The 20,830-nt window shown below is 43.8% G+C and overlaps 1 protein-coding gene across 2 annotated transcripts in view; it reads right to left on the minus strand.

The window, feature by feature from the left end:
- Window positions 1-473: 473 nt before the first annotated feature.
- NUP205 (nucleoporin 205) overlaps window positions 474-20,830 on the minus strand; it is a 77,373-nt gene continuing 57,016 nt past the window's right edge. For both annotated transcript variants that reach the window (XM_064289682.1, XM_064289681.1), the window contains 10 exons: window positions 18,910-19,048; window positions 16,993-17,119; window positions 12,839-12,915; window positions 10,329-10,457; window positions 10,006-10,132; window positions 6,558-6,724; window positions 4,853-4,976; window positions 4,237-4,365; window positions 2,746-2,819; window positions 474-1,346 (listed from right to left, as the gene is read on the minus strand). In XM_064289682.1, coding sequence (XP_064145752.1) covers window positions 1,194-1,346; window positions 2,746-2,819; window positions 4,237-4,365; window positions 4,853-4,976; window positions 6,558-6,724; window positions 10,006-10,132; window positions 10,329-10,457; window positions 12,839-12,915; window positions 16,993-17,119; window positions 18,910-19,048 — 1,246 coding nt within the window. In that variant the 3' untranslated portion in view covers window positions 474-1,193. The remainder of the gene's footprint in view (window positions 1,347-2,745; window positions 2,820-4,236; window positions 4,366-4,852; window positions 4,977-6,557; window positions 6,725-10,005; window positions 10,133-10,328; window positions 10,458-12,838; window positions 12,916-16,992; window positions 17,120-18,909; window positions 19,049-20,830) is intronic.

Genomic DNA, 20,830 nt, shown 5'->3' on the forward strand with positions numbered 1-20,830 from the left:
TTAAAAATATGCTTAAAGGCCATAGAAAGTCTATTATAAGTTTTCAAAAAATGCAACACTATAGAATAAGCATGAATTTTCTTCTGCTCCATTAAAAGTCAAGCCTCTTTGCCTCTCAGCAATCTGTCCTATGTTCTGGGCTAAAATAATCACTGGCCAGGAAGGGAAAAAAAATGCACTTTCAAATGATGTAGTCACTTGAACATAAATGCAATTGGGTAAGAAACAGAGCTGTGATTGTGTGCAAAATTCTTTAATTGTCACCATCATGTTAATTATATAAGAAATAAAGGCAAATGATTAATTTCAAAAACTACATAATCATTTCTAAGGAACAAGTGAAAATTATCATACTGTCACTCACATGCAGAAAAGACTGCTGCTGTTATTAGGTGCCATGGAGTCGATTTCAACCCATAGAAACCCTATGTACAACAGGATGAAACACTGCCTGGTCCTGCGCCATGCTCATAATCGTTGGTATGTTTGAGCCCTTTGTTGTAGCCACCGTGTCAATCCATCTTGTTAAGGGTCTTCCTCTTTTTCGCTGACCCTCTACTTTACCAAGCATGGTGTCTTTCTCCAGGGACTAGTCCCTGCTGATAACATGTCCAAAGTACATGAGGCCAAGTCTTGCCACCCTCACTTCTAAGGAGCATTCTGGCATTAAAAAGGGCAAAAGTTAGATAATGTTAGGGAAAAGATGGGCTGACTTTTTGAATCATTTCTATAACACATTATTCACGGTGCTGAGCACACTATTCTATAAAAGAACATGGCTATAGCTTATTATCTACAATATCCCCAGGGAGTAACCCTGAGTATGATAAAAGCAAAACGTAGGTATAACGGGAGAACAGTAAGGGTTTCCAGAATATGCCTTTAATTTAGCATTTAGCATTCTCTAGGGAAAAACTACCACTGTGGAAGGTTGATGTGTTGGAGTCCCAATAATGTGGATCATTTTCTAGATAAAATTTCATACAGTTGTTTCGTTTTGTTTTTTTAAAAGGATTTATTTTTTTACTAATGATGATGGGACCAGGCAAAGACATTTACAGAAAAGATGTCCATATATAAAGAAAGAAATACAAAATATTTTTTGGTCATAATTTAGAAACACACTGATCTATAAAAAGGAGATGGTTTTCCCCAATTCATCTCTCCCACAAGATGAGTCCAAGTCCAGGTGCTCAGTTCCTTGATATCCTCAACAGGCCACGGATACGTCTCACCAAGGCTTGTATAAAACTATAGCGAGATCGAACTTTCGAATACAATCCTTCAATGTCCAGAAGTTTCTTTTGCAGTGATTCTCCAAACACATTGATGGAGTCAGCCTGAAGCTGGAGGGGACACAGATGACATTTTATTATTAGATCTGCAGTCTTAAATATTTCTTTTACTTACGTCTTACTACTTAAAACACCTTTGACCCCACCCCCACCCCCACCCCGAACGCACTGTTAACCCAAAACTGCAACCATTCCCAAAGCCCTCTCTTCATACAAAGATTAGACAGGACTATAAAACACATGAGGAACGTGCTTCTGAGTTCAATCAGATATATGAGACCAAATGGGCAGCTCCTGTCCAAAAGCAGGATGAAAAGGCAGGAAGGGGCAGGAACTGGTCCGATGGACATAAGGAACCTGAGGTGGAAAGGCGGAGTGTGCTGTCACATTGTGGGGACAGCAACTAATGTTACAAAATGCACAAGTTTTTGTATGAGAAATTGACTTGATATGTGAAACAAGCTTTTACCTAAAGCACAATTAAAAAAAAAGAGATGTACCATTGTTGAAGCTGGATGTGAATAAAAAAATAATAACAAAATAAAATACCTTTGGGAAATTTTATAATGTGGTCCTTGCTCAGATATCAAATAAACTCAACATTCACATTTTCCACCCTAGAATTTTACAGTATGCTGCTAATGTTTCTCCTTCTGTCCTTTCTTGTATAATATGTAAAATTTAAAATCTGCTTTAAATAGCAACAACTGTCGATGCTGACGGTATACAGCTTATGCACAAAAATATCTCCTGGAAGGCCACACGAGAACTTAGGAAGAGTGGCTACTTTTGGGGAAAGAAACAACAGGTTTGCGATTTTTAAAAACCCATTTGCACACTTTACTGTCAGTAATATAAAATTGGGGAGGGGGGGTGGTATCCTGATATGGAAACCCTGGTGGCGTAGTGGTTAAGAGCTATGACCGCTAACCAAAAGGTCGGCAGTTTGAATCCACCAGGTGCTCCTCGGAAATCGTACAGAGCAGTTCTACTCTGTCAGATAAGAACTTATTTTACCAATAAGTTCTTTCCTGAAAAATTATGTGTTGAGTGACATTTTGTGCCTAAAAATTCTACAAAGTTAATCAAAAGAAAAATCAAGCAACAACAAAAAAACCCAGGATTTCTGTTCTCCAAATGTGAACTGGAATTTCCAGGTAATAATGTCTACCAATCTCTGAACACTTACAGTGTTTCAGGCACTATACCATAAGGCTCACATACAGGAACCCTCTTGCAATTCTGACCACACTCCATGGGGCTGTATTATTATTCCCATCTCTTAGATGAGGAAATGAAGGGTCAGAAGTTAAGCAAATTGTTCAAAGTCACCCAGCTGCTGGGTGGCCAGACCAGGTCTCTGTAAGCAACCCTGAAAGTTACACCCTTACTAAAACATCAGCCTTTTTCACCTTAAAAAAAGAAAAAAAGTGCATGGAGAGACCCTTACCTGGTCTATATCATGTTGGCTCACTACAGTCAGCCCACTTCTGAAATCCAGGCTGGCGTCTGAGGTGAAGGAATCTAGAGATAAAGACACAGTCAAGCCAGCCTTGTAAGCCTTTACTATTACCCAGCGGAAGATGCTGACGGCAGTGAACAGCAGTGCCATGCAAAATCACCATCAAGGTCGGGAACTCAATTTTCAAATTTAAGCAAAGGGAAGTCTCTCGGGTGCAATTCACTGGTCTAGGCCAGGGGTCGCAAGCCTTTTGTCTGTTTCCCCCACCTGAGGGATCCCTCCTCACTCACACGACTCGCTCCAGTAGTGAGTACCCCAGCCAAGGCTGACCCTTGTCGGTCACATGGGCTCAGTCCCACAGTGAGAACCCCGGCCGAGGCTGACCCTCGTCACTCACACGGCTCGCTCCAGCAGTGAGAACCCCGGCCGAGGCTGACACTCGTTGGTCACACTGGTTCACTCCCACAGTGAGAATCCTGGCCGAGGCTGACCCTCGTCGGTCACATGGGCTCAGTCCCACAGTGAGAACCCCAGCCAAGGCTGACCCTCGTCGGTCACATGGGCTCGCTCCCACAGTGAGATCCCCGGCCGAGGCTGACCCTCGTCGGTCACATGGGCTCAGTCCCACAGTGAGAACCCCAGCCGAGGCTGACCCTCATCGGTCACATGGGCTCGCTCCCACAGTGAGAACCCCGGCCGAGGTTGACCCTCGTCGGTCACATGGGCTCAGTCCCACAGTGAGGACCCTGGCCGAGGCTGACCCTCGTCGGTCACATGGGCTTGCTCCCACAGTGAGAACCCCGGCCGAGGCTGACCCTCGTCAGTCACATGGGTTCAGTCCCACAGTGAGAACCCCAGCCGAGGCTGACCCTCGTCGGTCACACGGCTCGCTCCCACAGTGAGAACCCCAGCCGAGGCTGACCCTTGTCAGTCACACTGGTTTGCTCCTACAGTGAGAATCCTGGCCAGGGCTGACCCTCGTCACTCACACGGCTCGCTCCAGCAGTGAGAACCCCAGCCGAGGTTGACACTCGTTGGTCACACTGGTTCACTCCCACAGTGAGAATCCTGACCGAGGCTGACCCTCATCAGTCACACAGCTTGCTCCCACAGTGAGAACCCCGGCCAAGGCTGACCCTCGTCAGTCACACAGCTCACTCCCACAGTGAGAACCCCAGCCGAGGTTGACCAGTGCCATTCTCCTGGAAGAGCATTTGTGACCGGGGGCTCTGGGCTGGGTCAGCCCTTCACTGGAGAAGCTGATGAACAGCCTCTAGGAGACTCAGGCTCGGCAAAATTTCCCAGACACGGGAGCTAAAACAAAAAATAGCTACGTCTAGAAAGTTAAGTAGTTCTGGATTACCCAGCCCACTCTTAGTTGCCTGGAAATGTAAAAAGTAAATAAAAACATAACGAGTTTTTCAAAACACTAAAACCTAGCAGCACTAGTGTTTCGCCAGTTTTCAGAATCAAGTTTACCTTGTTGCCGTCTGCTTTTAAATAAGGTTCTGGAGGCAAACAGAGAATCCTGAGAATCAGTGGGCGTGCAATGCAGCAGATAGTATTCCAGGTGGCGCCAAAAAATGAACAGGCAGGTCTCTATGATAACTGCATGTGAGAGCTCAGGTTAAAGAAAATCATCTCACATATTTCTTTAGAAAGGTTTTCCAGGAGCTAAAAAAAAAAACAAAGATTGCACCAGCTGGTGCCGTACACACAGCCTCCATCTGAGAGGCAGGGGGTGCTCCACTGAAGGTGCCTGGCAGAGAGCAGCCAGGATGCTGCAAAGAACGGGTAGGGACGGTGGGGCAGGTGGGTGCCACCAGTCTCCAGAGCCCTCATCTCCTGCCCTTAAAGGGTCTATATATAATATTAGTATAGTATAGTACTCTACTCTAAAAGGTACGAAAAACATTTTTAGTTTGGAAATACATAAGGCTTTTACTGGGGAAAAAAAAACAAACCTAACAATAATTACGTGCCCTTTCGTATGGTTTGGTACCTAGATAATGTGAGAATAAGTAAACAGGCTTTTCATTTGAAGACCCTGTGAAAGATCGTCATTCGAGCCTGACTACGATCTCATTAAGGATACAGGAACACAGAGAAAGCAGCTTAGCGCGGTTGTTGATCAGCTTCACCAAACGCCGTCTTGCGAGGACGTATTTCTGGGCAGTAGAGATTTTATCCACTCCAGCAGGCATCACAGACTGGCACAGCTAAGAGAAAGGGACAAACGCACCGTTACGAATGGTGCAGACTGTAACAACAGTTTCATGGAAACTTACTATGAGCAGCTCACTGTGACAGCGCTGTGAAAACCACTCAAATAAACTCAGGCATCCTCGCAGACAAGAACTTATTATCTAGTTAAGACACTAGTAATAAGAGGGAAAGAAAAAAAAGCGAACCAAAGAAGTGGATGAATTCACAAACAAATCCTCATCTGCTGCCTGGGAAAGCCATGTCCCTGAAACAGCCGTTGCCAGTCTGCAGACGGGCCCACCAACCCCGAGCTGCTTGTCAAACTAAACAAAACACAATCACTTTTCAGGCAGTAGATGAAACAGCGCCGTGAAGAATTTCTGTTAGGGCTGGCTGGTATCTTCTGGAGATAATGTAGAGTTCCAAAGCATAACAAAATATGAACAGTCAACCAGAACCTCCCCTACTGACCTCTCAATCCGGCGTACACATAAGCATAACCGCTCAGTTTAACATTCAGACACTGAGTTTGACAGCGGCTTATTGAAGTGGGGCTGGGGGACTGCCACGGAGTTTATTACTGTGACGCCATTCCTCTTACAAGAACTAGCACCTTCTAGCAAATGGCCAATGAGCCACCCAGCAGGAGGAAGGTCTGGCAGATGGAAACTGCAATCATACAAACCCAGGGGGTTAACTGAACCCAGTCAACAACTCCTACCTCACCTTGTACTTGCTAGCCAGGTGCTCAATTAAGGCAGCCTTCTGTGCCTCAGTTTCCTCACCAGAGAAGTGTGAGCAGGATCAATATCTGCCTCATGTAAGTCAGGTAGAGCACACAGTTCTGGTCCAGCACATTGTAAAAAACTCAGTAAATGTTCCCTGTTATTATCAGAAGAGTGGCAAGAAGGGGAGGGCTTTGCCTACTCCTAAGAGTGACATGATTCGTTTAGGTGTGAACCAGGATTGGCAAAACGGATCAACATTCACATTGCCACAGGGCACCAAGAGGCTTCAGCGCTGCGCTGGCGAGGGGCCACATGGTGCCTCGTAGTTCAGTTGTGCCAAGTGGAAAAGAAGAGAGGCCACTAGGGAACAAACCTCGTGACTCAGCATGTTAGCTACAATAAATACAAGGGAACGATTCTTGGTCACTGCGGGGAGGCAGTCGAGTCTGAAAAAGTCCCTGGACAGACACTGGGGGTGATGAAAGCACACGGAAAGCTACGGGAACAGCACCTACCACAGAACCCTAGGTTTAAAGCATAAGTGTACATACGAGCTCAGATTAGAGAAAAAATTTCATGTTTTTTTTAGATTTTCTAGTATAAATTAGTAAAAGTCATTACTTAAAGGCCAGATGCCTTCCTGCTGGGTGGCAGGTGGTCTTCTAGAACTGTGCCCCTGCACCGTTTTCCATCAAAGAAGTTCTGTGCCCGTGAGCTATAGTGTTAAAGCGTGGGGCCCTTCTCCACAGCACCCAGGAAAACATCGCGGACACCACCTTTACTCACAGGTCCGAGGAGCACCCTGGCCCTTACTAGTAAAAGCCATGCTTTCCCAAACATCTCCGCAGCTTACAGTGAGAGTCATACCTCTTTTATCTCGTCTGGGGGAAGCTGCTCTACATTCTGCAGCTTGTTGACACTCCGCCGATGGCTGTCGTAATAACTGAAGAAATCACTGGCGCTCTGCTTCAGCAGGTAGACAATAATGCCCAACCCAGGTAGGCGCCAGTATGGAACCACCGGAGCCTGGGCATCTAAAGGAGTTGATGATATAAAACAATGGTGTGCTTACAACCGTTTTATATGACTTTCAGATGACCTGCTTTAAAACATGGGGTGCTCAGGAATTTGAGGGCATGTGAGCTATTATTAAAACCAAGCCAAGGCTACTTTTTAATACCACTGATTGTCCAAAGCAGTGGTGAGGAGTTACTGTAATCAGGTGCAGATGTAAGGCTGGAGACCTTGAGAGAATAAGACATGTGGCTAATGGACACCAACAGGCTTACCTTTATTGGGTGCAGGCCCCTCTGAGAACTCTGTGATGTTATAATCCATTACATCTGCTCCCACCCACAAACATGCATACATGCACTACGCATGTACACACACAGCCCAGGTGAACCCCTCCTACCTCACCTCGTGGTTCTAGTTCTACGGCTTCATTTCCAGCTGCATTTCCCTGGTTACTGCACTGACGGCTTACAGTCATTCTTCCAAAGACACAAGAACACTAACTCAAATATTCAAGAAACAGAACTGGGTTTAAACTTTAACGTGTCCAGTTAAGTAGCAAAACAGCGTGATATCCTTCTACAGTCTTTCCCTGCACACTGCTACCTTGGGGTGAAGGTGTAAAGGAGCAGTAGGATGTCGTAAAAGTTGTCTGTGTAACAATGCCATCCTAGAGATAGTTTGAGTGGCGCAATGAGTAATCCCCTCTAATGATGAAAGGGTTTCTTGAGAAATATGTTGGTAACTTCAAGTTCAATTTGGTCTAATGGCCAGATGGCCATGAATACTGCAGGGAGACCTGCAGATGCCTCCTTCACTACTATCTCCTCTTAACTCTGCCCCAAACTCAGAACTGCTAAGTCTCCCTGTAGAGAAAGGAGAGGTGAGTCCCTGGTGAGTGATGTTGCCACCAGCCAGGCTGTCCTAGACGTATGTGATTTTCCAGGTCTCTTTTCCAGTCTTCAGTGAAGATGGGGCAGTCTTTACAATAGAGGTTGTTAAGAGAGTCCTCTCCCAGAGGAATGAGGTGCCTTGGTCCCTGGGTAACATCTGTGAGCTCTCTACCCTGGCAGGAAGACAGCCACTCATGGGATGAGCTAATACTGGGAGGACTCAAAGCCTTTTGGAGTTCTCACCACTCGTAGCTGCTCAAGTCTAGAATCTATTAAAGCCCTCAGAAGCTACTGACTTAGGGATCAGATGAGGAAGGCCCAGGAGACAACCGACTACAGAAACAAATTCCACAGGAAAGACCATAAGGTCTAGGAAGTAGAAGTGTTATAGAAAAGGGTCCTTGGATCACAAGTAATAGAAAACATGCTAATTAATAACAATAAATGTAGCAATACTGGAAAATAACCACAGCTAACACTTCTGTAGTGCTAAGTGCCAGGCACTATTCTAAGCACTTTACATATATGCCTACTCCTTCCTTATCGACTAGCTCGTTATCCAACATTTTGCATTTATGACAATAATAAAAAATCTATCTATTTCTCACATTAAAGAGGAGCGAGACGGGGAGGAGGAGGAGGGCTGCTGGCGGGTTGAACTACCTAGGCGGGGTGGAGGAGTGGGGGGCAAGCAGGCGGCGCACAAAAGGCAGCAGGAGCTGGGGCTGCAGGAGTTGGGCGGGGGACTTGGAAGTCTCTTCTTCCAAAGAGACCTCTCTGCCACCTCCGCCATGCCCAGGTGGCCGGGCCTCACCTGCCCACAAGGCCAGGAGCCCCCTGCTGCAGAGGGCCATCTCTGGGCCGGTGGAGTGGGAAGGTGGGGAGGTGAGGCATGGGGGTTGTGCAGAGACCTGGAGCTCAGCCAGGTGATGGTGGGCCCCTGCTGCTCCAGAGGCAGTGGGCAACCCACGACCACCACCAGCACCCCGACCCCCAACCCCCACGGGCTCCACAGTGGTGGGGAAGGCATCCCAAGATGCACCAGGGGAGCTGCCCAACTCTCCCATAACACCAATTTTCACATAATGACCTAGTCTTTGGAACCTAACCATGTCAGTAAGTGAGGAGTGGGTGTGGTAACTCATTTATTTAAGCCTTACATAACTCAGTGGGGTAGGGCTTATTACTACTTCCATCTTGCAGATAAGGAAGCCAAGGCACACAGATGATAAGTGATTTTTCTGAACAAACACCAATGGTACTAGTAAAACTGAGGTCCAAGCCTCAGCAGTCCATCATCAGTCTGTGTTCTCAACTATTACGCTGAGCTGCCTCCTCGTCCCTAGGTGTTGCCAACCCCACCACGCACCTATCCACACGGGCATCTAGAATTGGCAGGGGAAGACATGGTTATGAACACTGAAAACAGTCTGAGGTAAAATAAAGCCCATTTTATGAGGCTTCATAAAGTTTGTCTTTAAATATTAAAGATGAAACAATGAAACGGTATGCAAAAGATTGATTCCAAATGAGAAGAAACTACGTGGAATTTTATTACCAGTGACACATTCTTAGCATACGCCTGTTTGTGAGGAATAAATGACAAAATTATATTTTTGTGTGAAAATCTTATGTTCAGGTTAAATTTGTTTTAAAAGGTTGGATTCAAGGAGGAAGAAAAAGTTTGCCCTTTAGAGGCGGAGATAGAGGTCTCTGTCCAGCTAAAGACCAACAGATTAACAAACAGGTTTATGTTCATTTAAAAGCTGCCAGCCAGAGGGGAGAGATCAGGTTAAAAGCTACTGCTGAGTGCTGAGACTACTCTTCTGAATGAAGTGATAAGACTACTCCTCTTTGTGGTTGGACTCCCAGTCTTTCTACAAAGTGATAATGACGATGACCTCTCTTTTCCCATATCTTGAGCCACCGGAGTCATTAGGGTCACAGGCTAGGTCTGCCTGCTCAGTGTATAAGCTCTTCTTTGCTGTGCTACAGAAATGTGGAGCTATAACACAAAACCCAACTTAGACAATGAATTAGCTTTACATGATTTGGCAGACAATCTGTTCTATTTTTGTATTTTTCACCCAGCTAACTTACTCTCCAATCCTGAGTCCTTTCTTCTGAGTCTCAAGTACTCCTCATATCACACTCTGTTCATGTGCCTCCACCAGATTTAGCCTCAGGAAATCTTGAATTTCCCCATTCTCTCAAGCCCTCCAGACTTATAGGCAGGTCTGACAACAGAAGCTCCATACCACTCCTTCTTAAAAAAGCCTTTTTTTAAAATTTCCATTAATTACGCATTAAAAAAACAACAACACTGCGCCTTACCGGAACCAGTGAGGGCTCAGCCGTAATCACAGCAACTTAGTTGCTCAAATGCAGAGAGAAGGAACGAGGCTCACCTTGCCGTGGTCCATCTCTGTTCATGGTTTCGGAAAGGCTGGGGGTGAAGAGACACACGGCGTGCTGAAAGGTGGGGGAGCTCTGCAGAATGAGTGACTGGCAATATTCCATGACATTGGCACAAATCTACAACAGGAGAACAGCAGTGACAAAAATATTAGCCCCCGAAGGCCCTAATATAATGGCAATTCAAATTTGGAGGAGAACAAAAGTTATAATTCAGTTTCCAAAATGACTCACATCTCTTAAGTAATTTTCTTATTAAATATTTCCAAGAGTATAAACATCTTAAAGAATAGTCCACAATTCCGACCCCTCATACCTGCTGCATAGCCAGTTCGATTTCATCTTTCTTGCTCACTCTATCTCCTTCCACATTATCATCTTGAAATTTAAACTGACGCAGTCTGTCGGAGCCACCAAAGCGACTGAGTAGCCCTAAGCACTGACGCTAAGAAAGAAAAAGATATTTTGCTGATATCTAGTTTAATGTTTAAAATTAGCAATCTCTCTTTCTTGGGGGAGCTAAACAAAGAAAAACTCAGTGGGGGGTGACATCAGTCTTTAAAGCATCTGATTTCTTACTCTCAACTAAGCCAGCTAAAGTTGGCATTATTAAAATTCATCTGTTTGCAAAAGTATTTGATTGGCAGTCACCTCATTAAAAGAAAACCAATTTTTAGAAATTAGTCCCAAATATAATTATTTGCCAAAGAATTTTCTGCATTGAACCACCAAATAATAATAATAATTCCTTGGTACACACTCATTTAGCCAATCACAGCTGATAAAACAATAAGCAAAATAAGGGCAAAAGGAAGGCCTGTAACCAGCATGTCCATGACCAGTTTGTCTACTGAAGCACAAATACAAAGGCGGGTACTCCTGCGGCTGCTCTGGGGACGTCAGCAAAAGGTTGGGAACACACAGGTAGCCTTGGCAGACCATGTCAATGTCACCAGCTTCAAACGTTGGTGCTTTTCACCTGAGAACACAATTGCTTTTCTAGGGCTCAGAGGGAAAGGACGAGCTTTGCAAACTGCCCGCACATCCAGTGGGTAGCACATGGGCTTGGGGTCCAGTAACAGGGACGTGACTTTTTGCTATGTGACCTGGAACAAGTTAGTTAACTTGCCCAAGCCTCTGTGTTTATATTTCTAAAGTGGCAATAACAAGTTCTATCTCATCAGGTTGCTGTCAAGATTACCTGAAACACCATACTTCACAGGGTTTAGCACAGTGTCTGCCCATAAGTGCACAATAAAAACATGTATTTTCAAATCTGGTAACATCGCAAATCTGTGTGTATATATGTATCTATGTATAACACGTATACGTAAAATCCGAATGATGGCAGCTTAAATAGTTAGGATAAAGCAAAATATGTCAAGGAGACTATAAATCTATTTTGCCAAAATAATTATATTTATTTGTAAAACTTTTGTGTTTGCTACTCTTACAGATAAATTATTCAAATATTTCCAGAGTTCATTTAATGAAAGATCCACCAAAAAGATTCTTTTCTCCCTCCAGGGAAAAGAGCTTAAAGGCTAAAAAAGCTTGGGGTGTTTGGGGCTTGTCAGAGAGTTGCTGACAGCACGACTTAAAATGCACCCCGTGGCAGCCTTGGACCCAGTGATGCCGTTTATGTTATTTAATCATTAGTTTAAAAATATGCGTACAAAAACGTTGGTAGCTGCATTTCTCTTCTGAAAATTGGAAAAAACAGCTCATAAAGAGAAAACTTATAAAATGGAATATAAATTATAGTAAATAAATACTCTAAAAAACCAAAACCAAACCCAGCGCCATTGAGTCGATTCCGATTCATAGCGACCCTATAGGACAGAGTAGAACTGCCCCACAGAGTTTCCAAGGAGCATCTGGTGGATTCGAACTGCTGGCCTTTGGTTAGCAGCCATAGCACTTAACCACTACGCCACCAGGGTTTCCATAAATACTCTGCAGCCAACAAAAACTGAAGATGTTAGATCAAAGCAGGCTAGAAGGCTCTGAGAAAGACGGTGATAACTAACTAATAAACTACCCAATGTGTTCGAATATACTGAAATGAGATTACATAACTGGAGGAGGGTTTGTGGATAAATTAGTAATCAGTACATAAAAAGCGAGCGAATCAAAATAGAAACAATTATTAACTTCAATGTTGTATGGTCCATGGCTTAATCAAAAAGGATATTTACATAGTCAACATAATGTAACCCTAAATATTATCCTAACCAAGATTATGATATAATTACATTGAGAATTCTGGTGGGGAGGTATGGAAAGTATATATATTATATGATGGAAAGGAGTAACGAGACCCACTTTCTCATTCTCCTTGTGGAAAGCCAATAGATAATTGCTACAGCTGAAAAACCACGAAGTAGCAATATGAACACGTTGTTTAGAGATGATAAGGAATCCACTAAAACCCTTGAAAAGGGCTGCCCAAATCTGGGAAGCGGAAACGGAGTGATGGGCCAGAGGACTGTGGTATTTTGTAACAAGCCTTGTAGAAATACTTGACTCTAGACGACAAGCATGTAGAGCATAACGATAAAAATTAAAACCATATTTTAAAAAGTGATATTAATCTATATCAAATATGAAATGTTCAGAACATGTTGAGGCAAAGTACAGATTACAGAACAGATACTGACATATCTAATATGACGGCACTGGTTTTTTTTATACATAGATAAGGCAATCCTATTTATTTTACATGTTATATACATATCTTGGAGATATATCAGCATAAAGAACATTTCCCAAAGAAAGGTGATAAGTCAGATCAAAACTGCTCCTTAAAAAAATAGAACTGGTTACCTGGAATCGTCCAATATGTCCTTGTAGCTCCATAAGAGATCCTTCATTTACATCAACATCAAGTTCACTTAATATACCTGTAAAATTTAGAATGCTTTTAAATGTAGTTTTATAATCAACAAAATGAAAGCACTGAAAACCAGGAAAAGCAGTCCTAATATTTAATATTCTTCATATAATGAAGAGGCAGACGCTTCCAGGGGGGAGTTCTGAGAAATATGATCTTACAATGAATCTAAGCGCCTTTAGAGATATTAACACCAGCACACGTTCATTCACATACAACCTAAAGTCTACATTGAATTAATGATTATAAAAAGTTCCCTTTGGAAGTTTACAAGAAAAATCTGATTTTTATTTATAACCATAACGATTAAAACTTTCTAAACTCAGCAAAAAATTATTTTCTCATGGAAAAGTTTATAACATAAAACACTAAGAATGAAATTAATTTTTTTAACTCCTGTAACTTTTCTATCATTTGATTTTCCCCCTTAGACAAACTACAGTTTGCCAGAAAAAAACTTCCATTCCACTTCTCAGCTTGGACCCATTACTAAATTCCTAAGTCAGGCTGATCAACCCCTTACAGAACCACGACTCCTTTGATTTCTATTGAGAAGTGAAATGACGTGCCCAAGGTCACACAGGGACACGCAACCGTTACCCTGCAGGATTCTCAAGGGGAGGGACTGTGTTTTATTTGACAGGAACACAGAAGCAAGCACCATGCCTGGCACATAGTAGATGCCGTACATGAAACGATCATTCCAATCGTCACTCCCTGTCGTGTAAGTGGATTACATACCCCACCGTTGCCATCTGCTTCCTGAGCCATTGACACTGGGCTTGACCAAGCTCCTTGCTTTGTCCAGTGGGGCAGGAGAGCTAGTGACAGTGTGCCCCTTCTGAGCAGAGGCACTAAGAGGCAGCTAGCATTTCCAGGAGCTTCTCACTCTGATCCCTCCAGTGTGCCCTGGATAGAGGCTATTCTCCAGATTTGGGACTAAGGGCAAAGCCCAAGCAGGCTGGCCTCCCAGCCTTGAGAAACTCTACTTCAGTGAGAACAATCGACTCTGCTGGCCAAGAGACCATACGAGGCCTTGGTCCTATCAGATAGGCCCAGCACTTCCCTCTGAGCAAGCCCCTAGGTCATTCTCACCATTGGGCTGTTTCTTTGCTCCACGACTGAAGTCACACTGGAGGGAACCCACTGGGCCTGTCCCTGTCACCCTGACTTCCTCTGTGTTTTCACAACCCCCTTCGTTCACTTCTGACTCCCTCACAACCACACACTCCATAGCACGTAACCCAGAATCTTGTCCTTTTCCTTGTTTTAGATTATCCCAGCACGTGACCTCGATGCCAACCTACAGAAATCCTCACCCCATCTAGCACATGCTAGCTCGTCTGCCTCACCTCTGCCGCAGTACTCGGCAAGATCCAGCTCACTCCATCTCCTCTGGACCCTGCGCCCAGTGCTTTCTCTCTTAGCATACTGGAATCTGCCCTGGAGCGGGCCCTGGGATCTCCTCAGAACGGGCTCAGGCTCCAAGTACCTCAGCTGGCACCGCTCTCAGCCCTGCTAAACTCTCCTCCTAGCCCAGGGGGCTCAGGCAAGAAAAATGTTGGGGCTGGTGAGGTGGAACCAGGTTGGCCTCAGACCTCTCCACAGCAACATGAAAATATCTTGCTTACTTTGGACACGTTCTCAGGAGGGATCAGTCCCTGGAGGACATCATGCTCCGTAAAGCAGAGGGTCAGCAAAGAAGAAGACCCTCAACAAGGTCGACTGACACAATGGCTGTAAGCAAAGATTCTGAGGATGGCACAGGACTGGGCAATGTTTCCTTCTGTTGTAAACGGGTCACTAGGAGTCAGAGCTGACTTGATGGCACTAGTGGTTAAGAGCGCAGGCTTACAGGCTCAGAAGCCAGACTGCCTGGCCCTCTAGGCCACCAGTACTCTCTGTGTGACTGTGAACAAGTTAACTTTACTGTGTCTCAGCCTCCCCATCTGTCAAATAGGGATAATAACACTTCCTACCTCACAAGGCTGTTGTGAGTAAGAAATCAATTATCATGCCCAATTATCTAGTATCTTAATATCTTATGATAATATTTTAAAATAGGGCCTAGCATATAAATGCTTAACAAGTGTGAGCTACTGTCATTAACACTGTAAGTTCTAAAGGAAAGAAAACCATACTCTGCCACGATGTTATCCAAGGTTCCGAGCAATCTTCAGGCAGTCTTAAACATTACTGAGCTCAGGGGATACAACGCATTCTTCTTGGGAAGGGGAACCTCAACACAAACTAAAAATACCAAGCGATAAATCAAAAGAAAGAACTCAGGAACAGTGAAGCCATGGGGGAAAAGTGGTGTTTTCTCTGCAGTGAATTCGTGGAAACATACAACTAGAACTAGACAGCCGAGGGAGCTATTGTTGCAGGACTGAATGCAAATGTTATAAAATCCGACAAAGTAAAGATAAGCAACAGAATCTGAAGGTGAAAGAGGAAGTGTGAAAGTACTCATTATTTCACCATTCCCATCAGGTAAGTTATCTGATTCTACCTCAAATTTGCCAGAATTCTCCTTAGAAGCAAAGCGGACGATACTACGTCTCACATACTTTGGGGATGTTATCAGGAGGGACCAGTCCCTGGAGAAGGACATCATACTTGGTAAACTAAACGGTCAGTGAAGAAAAGCAAGACCCTCAACAAGATGGGCTGACACAGTGGCTGCAACAATGGGCTCAAAACAGCAATAGTGAGGATGGCGCAGGACCAGGCAGTGTTTCATTCTGTCATACACAGGGTTGTTATGAGTCGGAACTGACGCGATGTCACGTAACAACAACATCTAAAATTTACATGTAGCAAAAATATTTAAAAAAAAAAAACCCTTTCTTAATGACCAAAACATCTTAAGTGTTTTCATGGTCTTCTTTCTCAATCATAGTGATCTTTTAGGGACTCATATGTCTTGTACTCTTGTAGTGAAGAAACACCTGGAATTCAGCAACTCCTTCAGTTTCTCTTCAATTAGTTTTTTTTTTAATCCATTATAAATTTATGTAAAATGAACCATTTAACTTTTAAAACAGGCTGCAAAAGGTAACGTCATTCTCACAGTTGCTTCTCTCTCTCGTATGTGCATATTCACACAGCAATGCCTGACAATCTGCTTATACCTTTTCATGACTCGGGGGATATATGGCTACCCACCCACTTTTTCTGCCTCAGGTTCATTGGGAAGCTGCTTTCTCACTGAGTGTTTGTGCTGCCACAAAGCTGGGGCCTTTATGACTGTCTGAAACCAAAAAAATGGGCGTGGGCCACAAATTACTCTTTCTGCAGGGTGTTGTATGAGGTGTGTGCATTTTTGGTAGGAAAAATAGTAATTTTGAAAAAAAAATTGGGACACATTCAGGGTGAAGAGACTCTGGAGGCAGAATTAGTAGGACAACGCATGTCCCTCTAGACTCTAAGGCTAGGCTTATGGGAGGGAGCAAGAAAAAAAAAAAGATCCATACTACCTACCAAAAATTCAACAATACTCAATGATTCAGCATCCTTCCATTAATAAAAACACACGGTATCGACAAAAAATTCAAAGTAGAAAATAACTGGGTCTTGAAAGAGTTATAAATGTTACATTTGGTAATTTCTGGATAGTGGCATTTTGAGTGTTTGTTAACACTCAAATTTTTTTCTAACGTTTCAATGTTTTTTATAGTGACCACGTTATCATTCTTATAAATATAAACTTCTTCCTTTCAAAAGAAAAAAGCAGTTAATTCTATTAGCAGTATTGACTTCAAATATATCATACGCAGCCACGAAGTAATAAAAACCTCATTCTGGTAAGTGTACCCCTGGTGGCACAGCGGTTAAGCGTTCAGCTGCTAACAGAAAGGTTGCAGTCCAAACCGAGCAGCCGCTCTGTGGGAGAAAGATGGGGCAGTCTGCTTCCATGAAGACGACAGCCTTGGAAACCCTATGGGGCAGTGCTATTCTGTCCTATAGGGTCACCATGGGTTGGAATCGACTCGACTCAACTCGACGACAACAGGTTTGGGTTTCTGGTAAGTGTATGTCAATCTGTAAAGAATTACTAGAAGTCTTTGCAACATAACCAACTCACCAGGCAGTGCTGCTTTGCTGATAATTCCCGTCAGCAGAGCCAGCTCCTGCAGAGACCCAGCGCTCACATCCTGACAGCGCAGAACTGCTTGGATGGTGTCAGAATGCGAAATGAGAAACTGCAACACCTATGCCATGGAAAAGGAGGGAAATGGAAAAAACAAAGGTGAAACAGAGTAAAAAATATGATTAGAAATATAGAATTAACCTTCTTAATAACATAATAATAACGAAGTAAGTGATCCGATGTAATGAAGAAAAAGAGACGAGCAATTACCTTGCACTTACGTAATTTATTTTTTCAAGAAACAGACATTTAACTAAAACTCAAAAAGAAGCCAAAGTTAAGGATTATTTCAAAGCTTACAAATTAATGTATTTAGAGGATATTGTAGAAGAGTATGACGTAACTTTGAGCCACTATATGAAAGCTATTATTTAACCCCACTTTGCTTCTTTTGTTGTTTGTCCAAAAGGAACGAGAACAAGAATTTAAAATGAGTGGGTACAAAAATGACTTACTAAATTCAAGAAGTTGCTTTACATAAAAGGGAAATCACACAAAAGTTTGTCTAATTCTCCTTTTGATGTGATAAAAACAAAGGAGCTATAAACCCCGACCTCCAAATTCTGCCCCTTCCAAGTAGGCATTTATAAAGTGTACCACCACGGAGCAGTCTGTGATCATCTTCACATATGACCACCTCTTCAACCAGATTATAAATGCCTTAGAGGTGGACACTGTGCCAAGACAAGTTGAGAATTCAGATCACTCAGAAACTGGGCCCCATTTTATTTTTTTTAATATAGACTCCTGGCCTCAGTCCATAATCTCCAGATGTGGGACTCAGTGGATGTGTTTATTTTTTGGTTTTGGTTTTTCAATGAAGCTCCTCATGTGACTGTGTTACAGCCAATACACGACAGGTATTAGAGAACCGATGTCTTACATCACAATGTCCCAGTTATACTAAATAATCTCAATAAACAAGAAGATAAGGAAAGTCCTTGAGGTTTAAAGAAGTGACCTAAATGGCCACCTACGAAAGGGGCAGGACCTCGCCTACATTAACGCACATGCAGTAAGGTGGCAAGTTGGCAACAGCAGCATTCTATCTCTGAGATACGTCTGAGGGCTGGTGCAGGGACAGCAGACAAAATGACCATAAACCCAAGTGTCCGAGGACACAGCTCCTGAAGGTATCACAGCGTTGACACAGCAAAACAACAAAGATGGTAGGTTCACAGTGATGAGCCTAAACGACCTGTAAAAGGCTAACCTATACTTTATTAAAGAAGCAAAGAAATACACAATATATTTTTTAAGGTTTCACTAAATATGCCAGGAGCTCCTTGGAAACTCTATGGGGCAGTTCTAACCTGTCCCGTAGGGTCACTATGAGTCGGAATCGACTCGATGACAATGGGTTTTTGGGTTTAAAAAGCAATGAAATAAAACTAACTGCTGGTGCTTAAAGGAAAAAAACTTTTCGTTACTAGAAAATTCACTTATTTAAATTACTTCCCCCTCTAAATATTACAAATAAATGTGTCATTATCGTCTGTCTTTTGCATTTTCTGTAGTAAATACTGATTGAATGAAATTTTCGAAGCCAACTACATAGTTTCTATCCCAATAACTGCTTCCTCTTCCAGAAAAACAAAGTCAGATCTCTTGCTTCCCATCTCACTACTCTACTAATTGGCTACAGTGTTTCATTCCAACAAGAGTACAAAAGCAGGCCAATGTCCTTCACAGCAAAGTACAATGGGCTTCTGTACCCCTGGTGTGTCTACACCCAGCTCTGCACAAACAGTAAGGTGAAGGCAAGTTCACTGCAGCTCTCTGGGGCTAAGGCTTCTGCATCTGGAAACGAGCAGTTTCCACTAGAGGCTCTCTAAACCACGCACCCCTTACCTGTCCTGCTGCCTGCAGGTGCTGGGCCATACTTGATGTGAGGATGACCTGGCACAGCTGGAGGGCGGGGAGGAGGATCTGCCGGTACCGATCCACTGGGGTAGGGATGAACATCGGGGGGTCTCTCATGCCAAACATTCTTGATTCATTCAACCAACAAAGAGAGAGCAACATTCCAAGAGTTATGGGGTACCCTAATAGTTCATTACCGCCCACAGGGTAGGTACATCACAGCCCACTGACAAAGACATGAAGCTATTCATGACTACTCTGCAGCCCACACACACGAGCACTCTGCAGCCCACACATACATGAGCCCTCTGCAGCCCACACATACATGAGCCCTCTGCAGCCCACACGAACATAAGGACTCTGCAGTTCACACGTACATGAGCACTCTGCAGCCCACACACACGAGGACTCTGCAGCCCACACACACGAGGACTCTGCAGCCCACACACACGAGGACTCTGCAGCCCACACACACGAGGACTCTGCAGCCCACACACACGAGGACTCTGCAGCCCACACACACGAGGACTCTGCAGCCCACACACACGAGGACTCTGCAGCCCACACACACGAGGACTCTGCAGCCCACACACACGAGCACTCTGCAGCCCACACACACGAGGACTCTGCAGCCCACACACACGAGGACTCTGCAGCCCACACACACGAGCACTCTGCAGCCCACACATACATGAGCACTTGGAAGCCCATATATACACTATTGATTTAAAATTAGGTATCTCTGCCTAAGCTTACGGCTTCATTAGTAAAAACAGAATTATTTGAATTTTGAAAATTTTATTAAAGAAAACCTGCATAATTTGAAAAGACAATGCTTGAAATTTCTGAGATTCATTCTACTGTAAATGTCCCCTGGGCCATAGAGTCTGTGGGTAAGAAATGAATGAAAACAAGTAGTTTCCTGAATACAATCGAACACTTCAAGGGACAGAGTAGCAGAGGCAGTGTCTGGGGACCATGGTTTCAGGGGGCATCTAGGTCAACTGACACAACAAAGTGTACTAAAAAAACGTTCTGCCAATTAAGAATGACGACGAATCCCTGAAACATAACATGGAGGAATCTGGAAGGCATTATGTTGAGCAAAATTAGTCAGTTGCAAGAGGACAAATATTGTATGAGACCACTATTATAAGAACTCAAGAAAAAGTTTAAATACAGGAGAAAATAGTCTTTGATGGCTATGAGGGTGGGGAGGGAGGGAGAGGGCTATTCACTAACTAGATAATAGACAAGAACTATTTTAGGTGAAGGGAAAGACAACACACAATATAGAGGAGGTGAGTACAACTGGACTAAACCAAAAACTAAGAAGTTTCCTGAATACAACAAAATGCTTCGAAAGCCAAAGTAGCAGGGGTGGGGGTCTAGGGACCATGGTCGAGGGGGACATCTAGGTCAACTGGCATAACAAAATGTATTAAGGAACAGTTCTGCAACCCACTTTCATGAGTGGCATCTGGGGTCTGAAACGCTAGCAAGTGGCCACCTAAGACACATCAATTGGTCTTGACCCACCTGGAACAAAGGAGAATGAAGAACACCAAAGACACAAGGTAAATATGAACCCAAGAGACAGAAAGGATCACATAAACCAGAGACTACATCAGCCTGAGACCAGAAGAACTAGATGGTGTCCGGCTACCACTGATGACTGCCCTGACAGGGGAACACAACAGAGAATCCCTGATGGAGCAGAACAGTGGGATGCAGAACTCAAATTCTCGTAAAAAAACCAGGCTGAATGGTCTGACTGAGACTGGAGGAACCCCAAAGGTCACGGTCCCTGGGACCCCTGTTAGCTCAAGACTAGAACCATTCTCGAAGCCAACTCTTCAGACAGGAATCAGGCTGGACTATAAGACAGAAATTGATACTGGTGAGGAGT

The sequence above is a fragment of the Loxodonta africana genome, chromosome 8 (genome assembly GCF_030014295.1).
Source record: "Loxodonta africana isolate mLoxAfr1 chromosome 8, mLoxAfr1.hap2, whole genome shotgun sequence".
NCBI classification, from domain to species: Eukaryota; Metazoa; Chordata; class Mammalia; order Proboscidea; family Elephantidae; genus Loxodonta; species Loxodonta africana.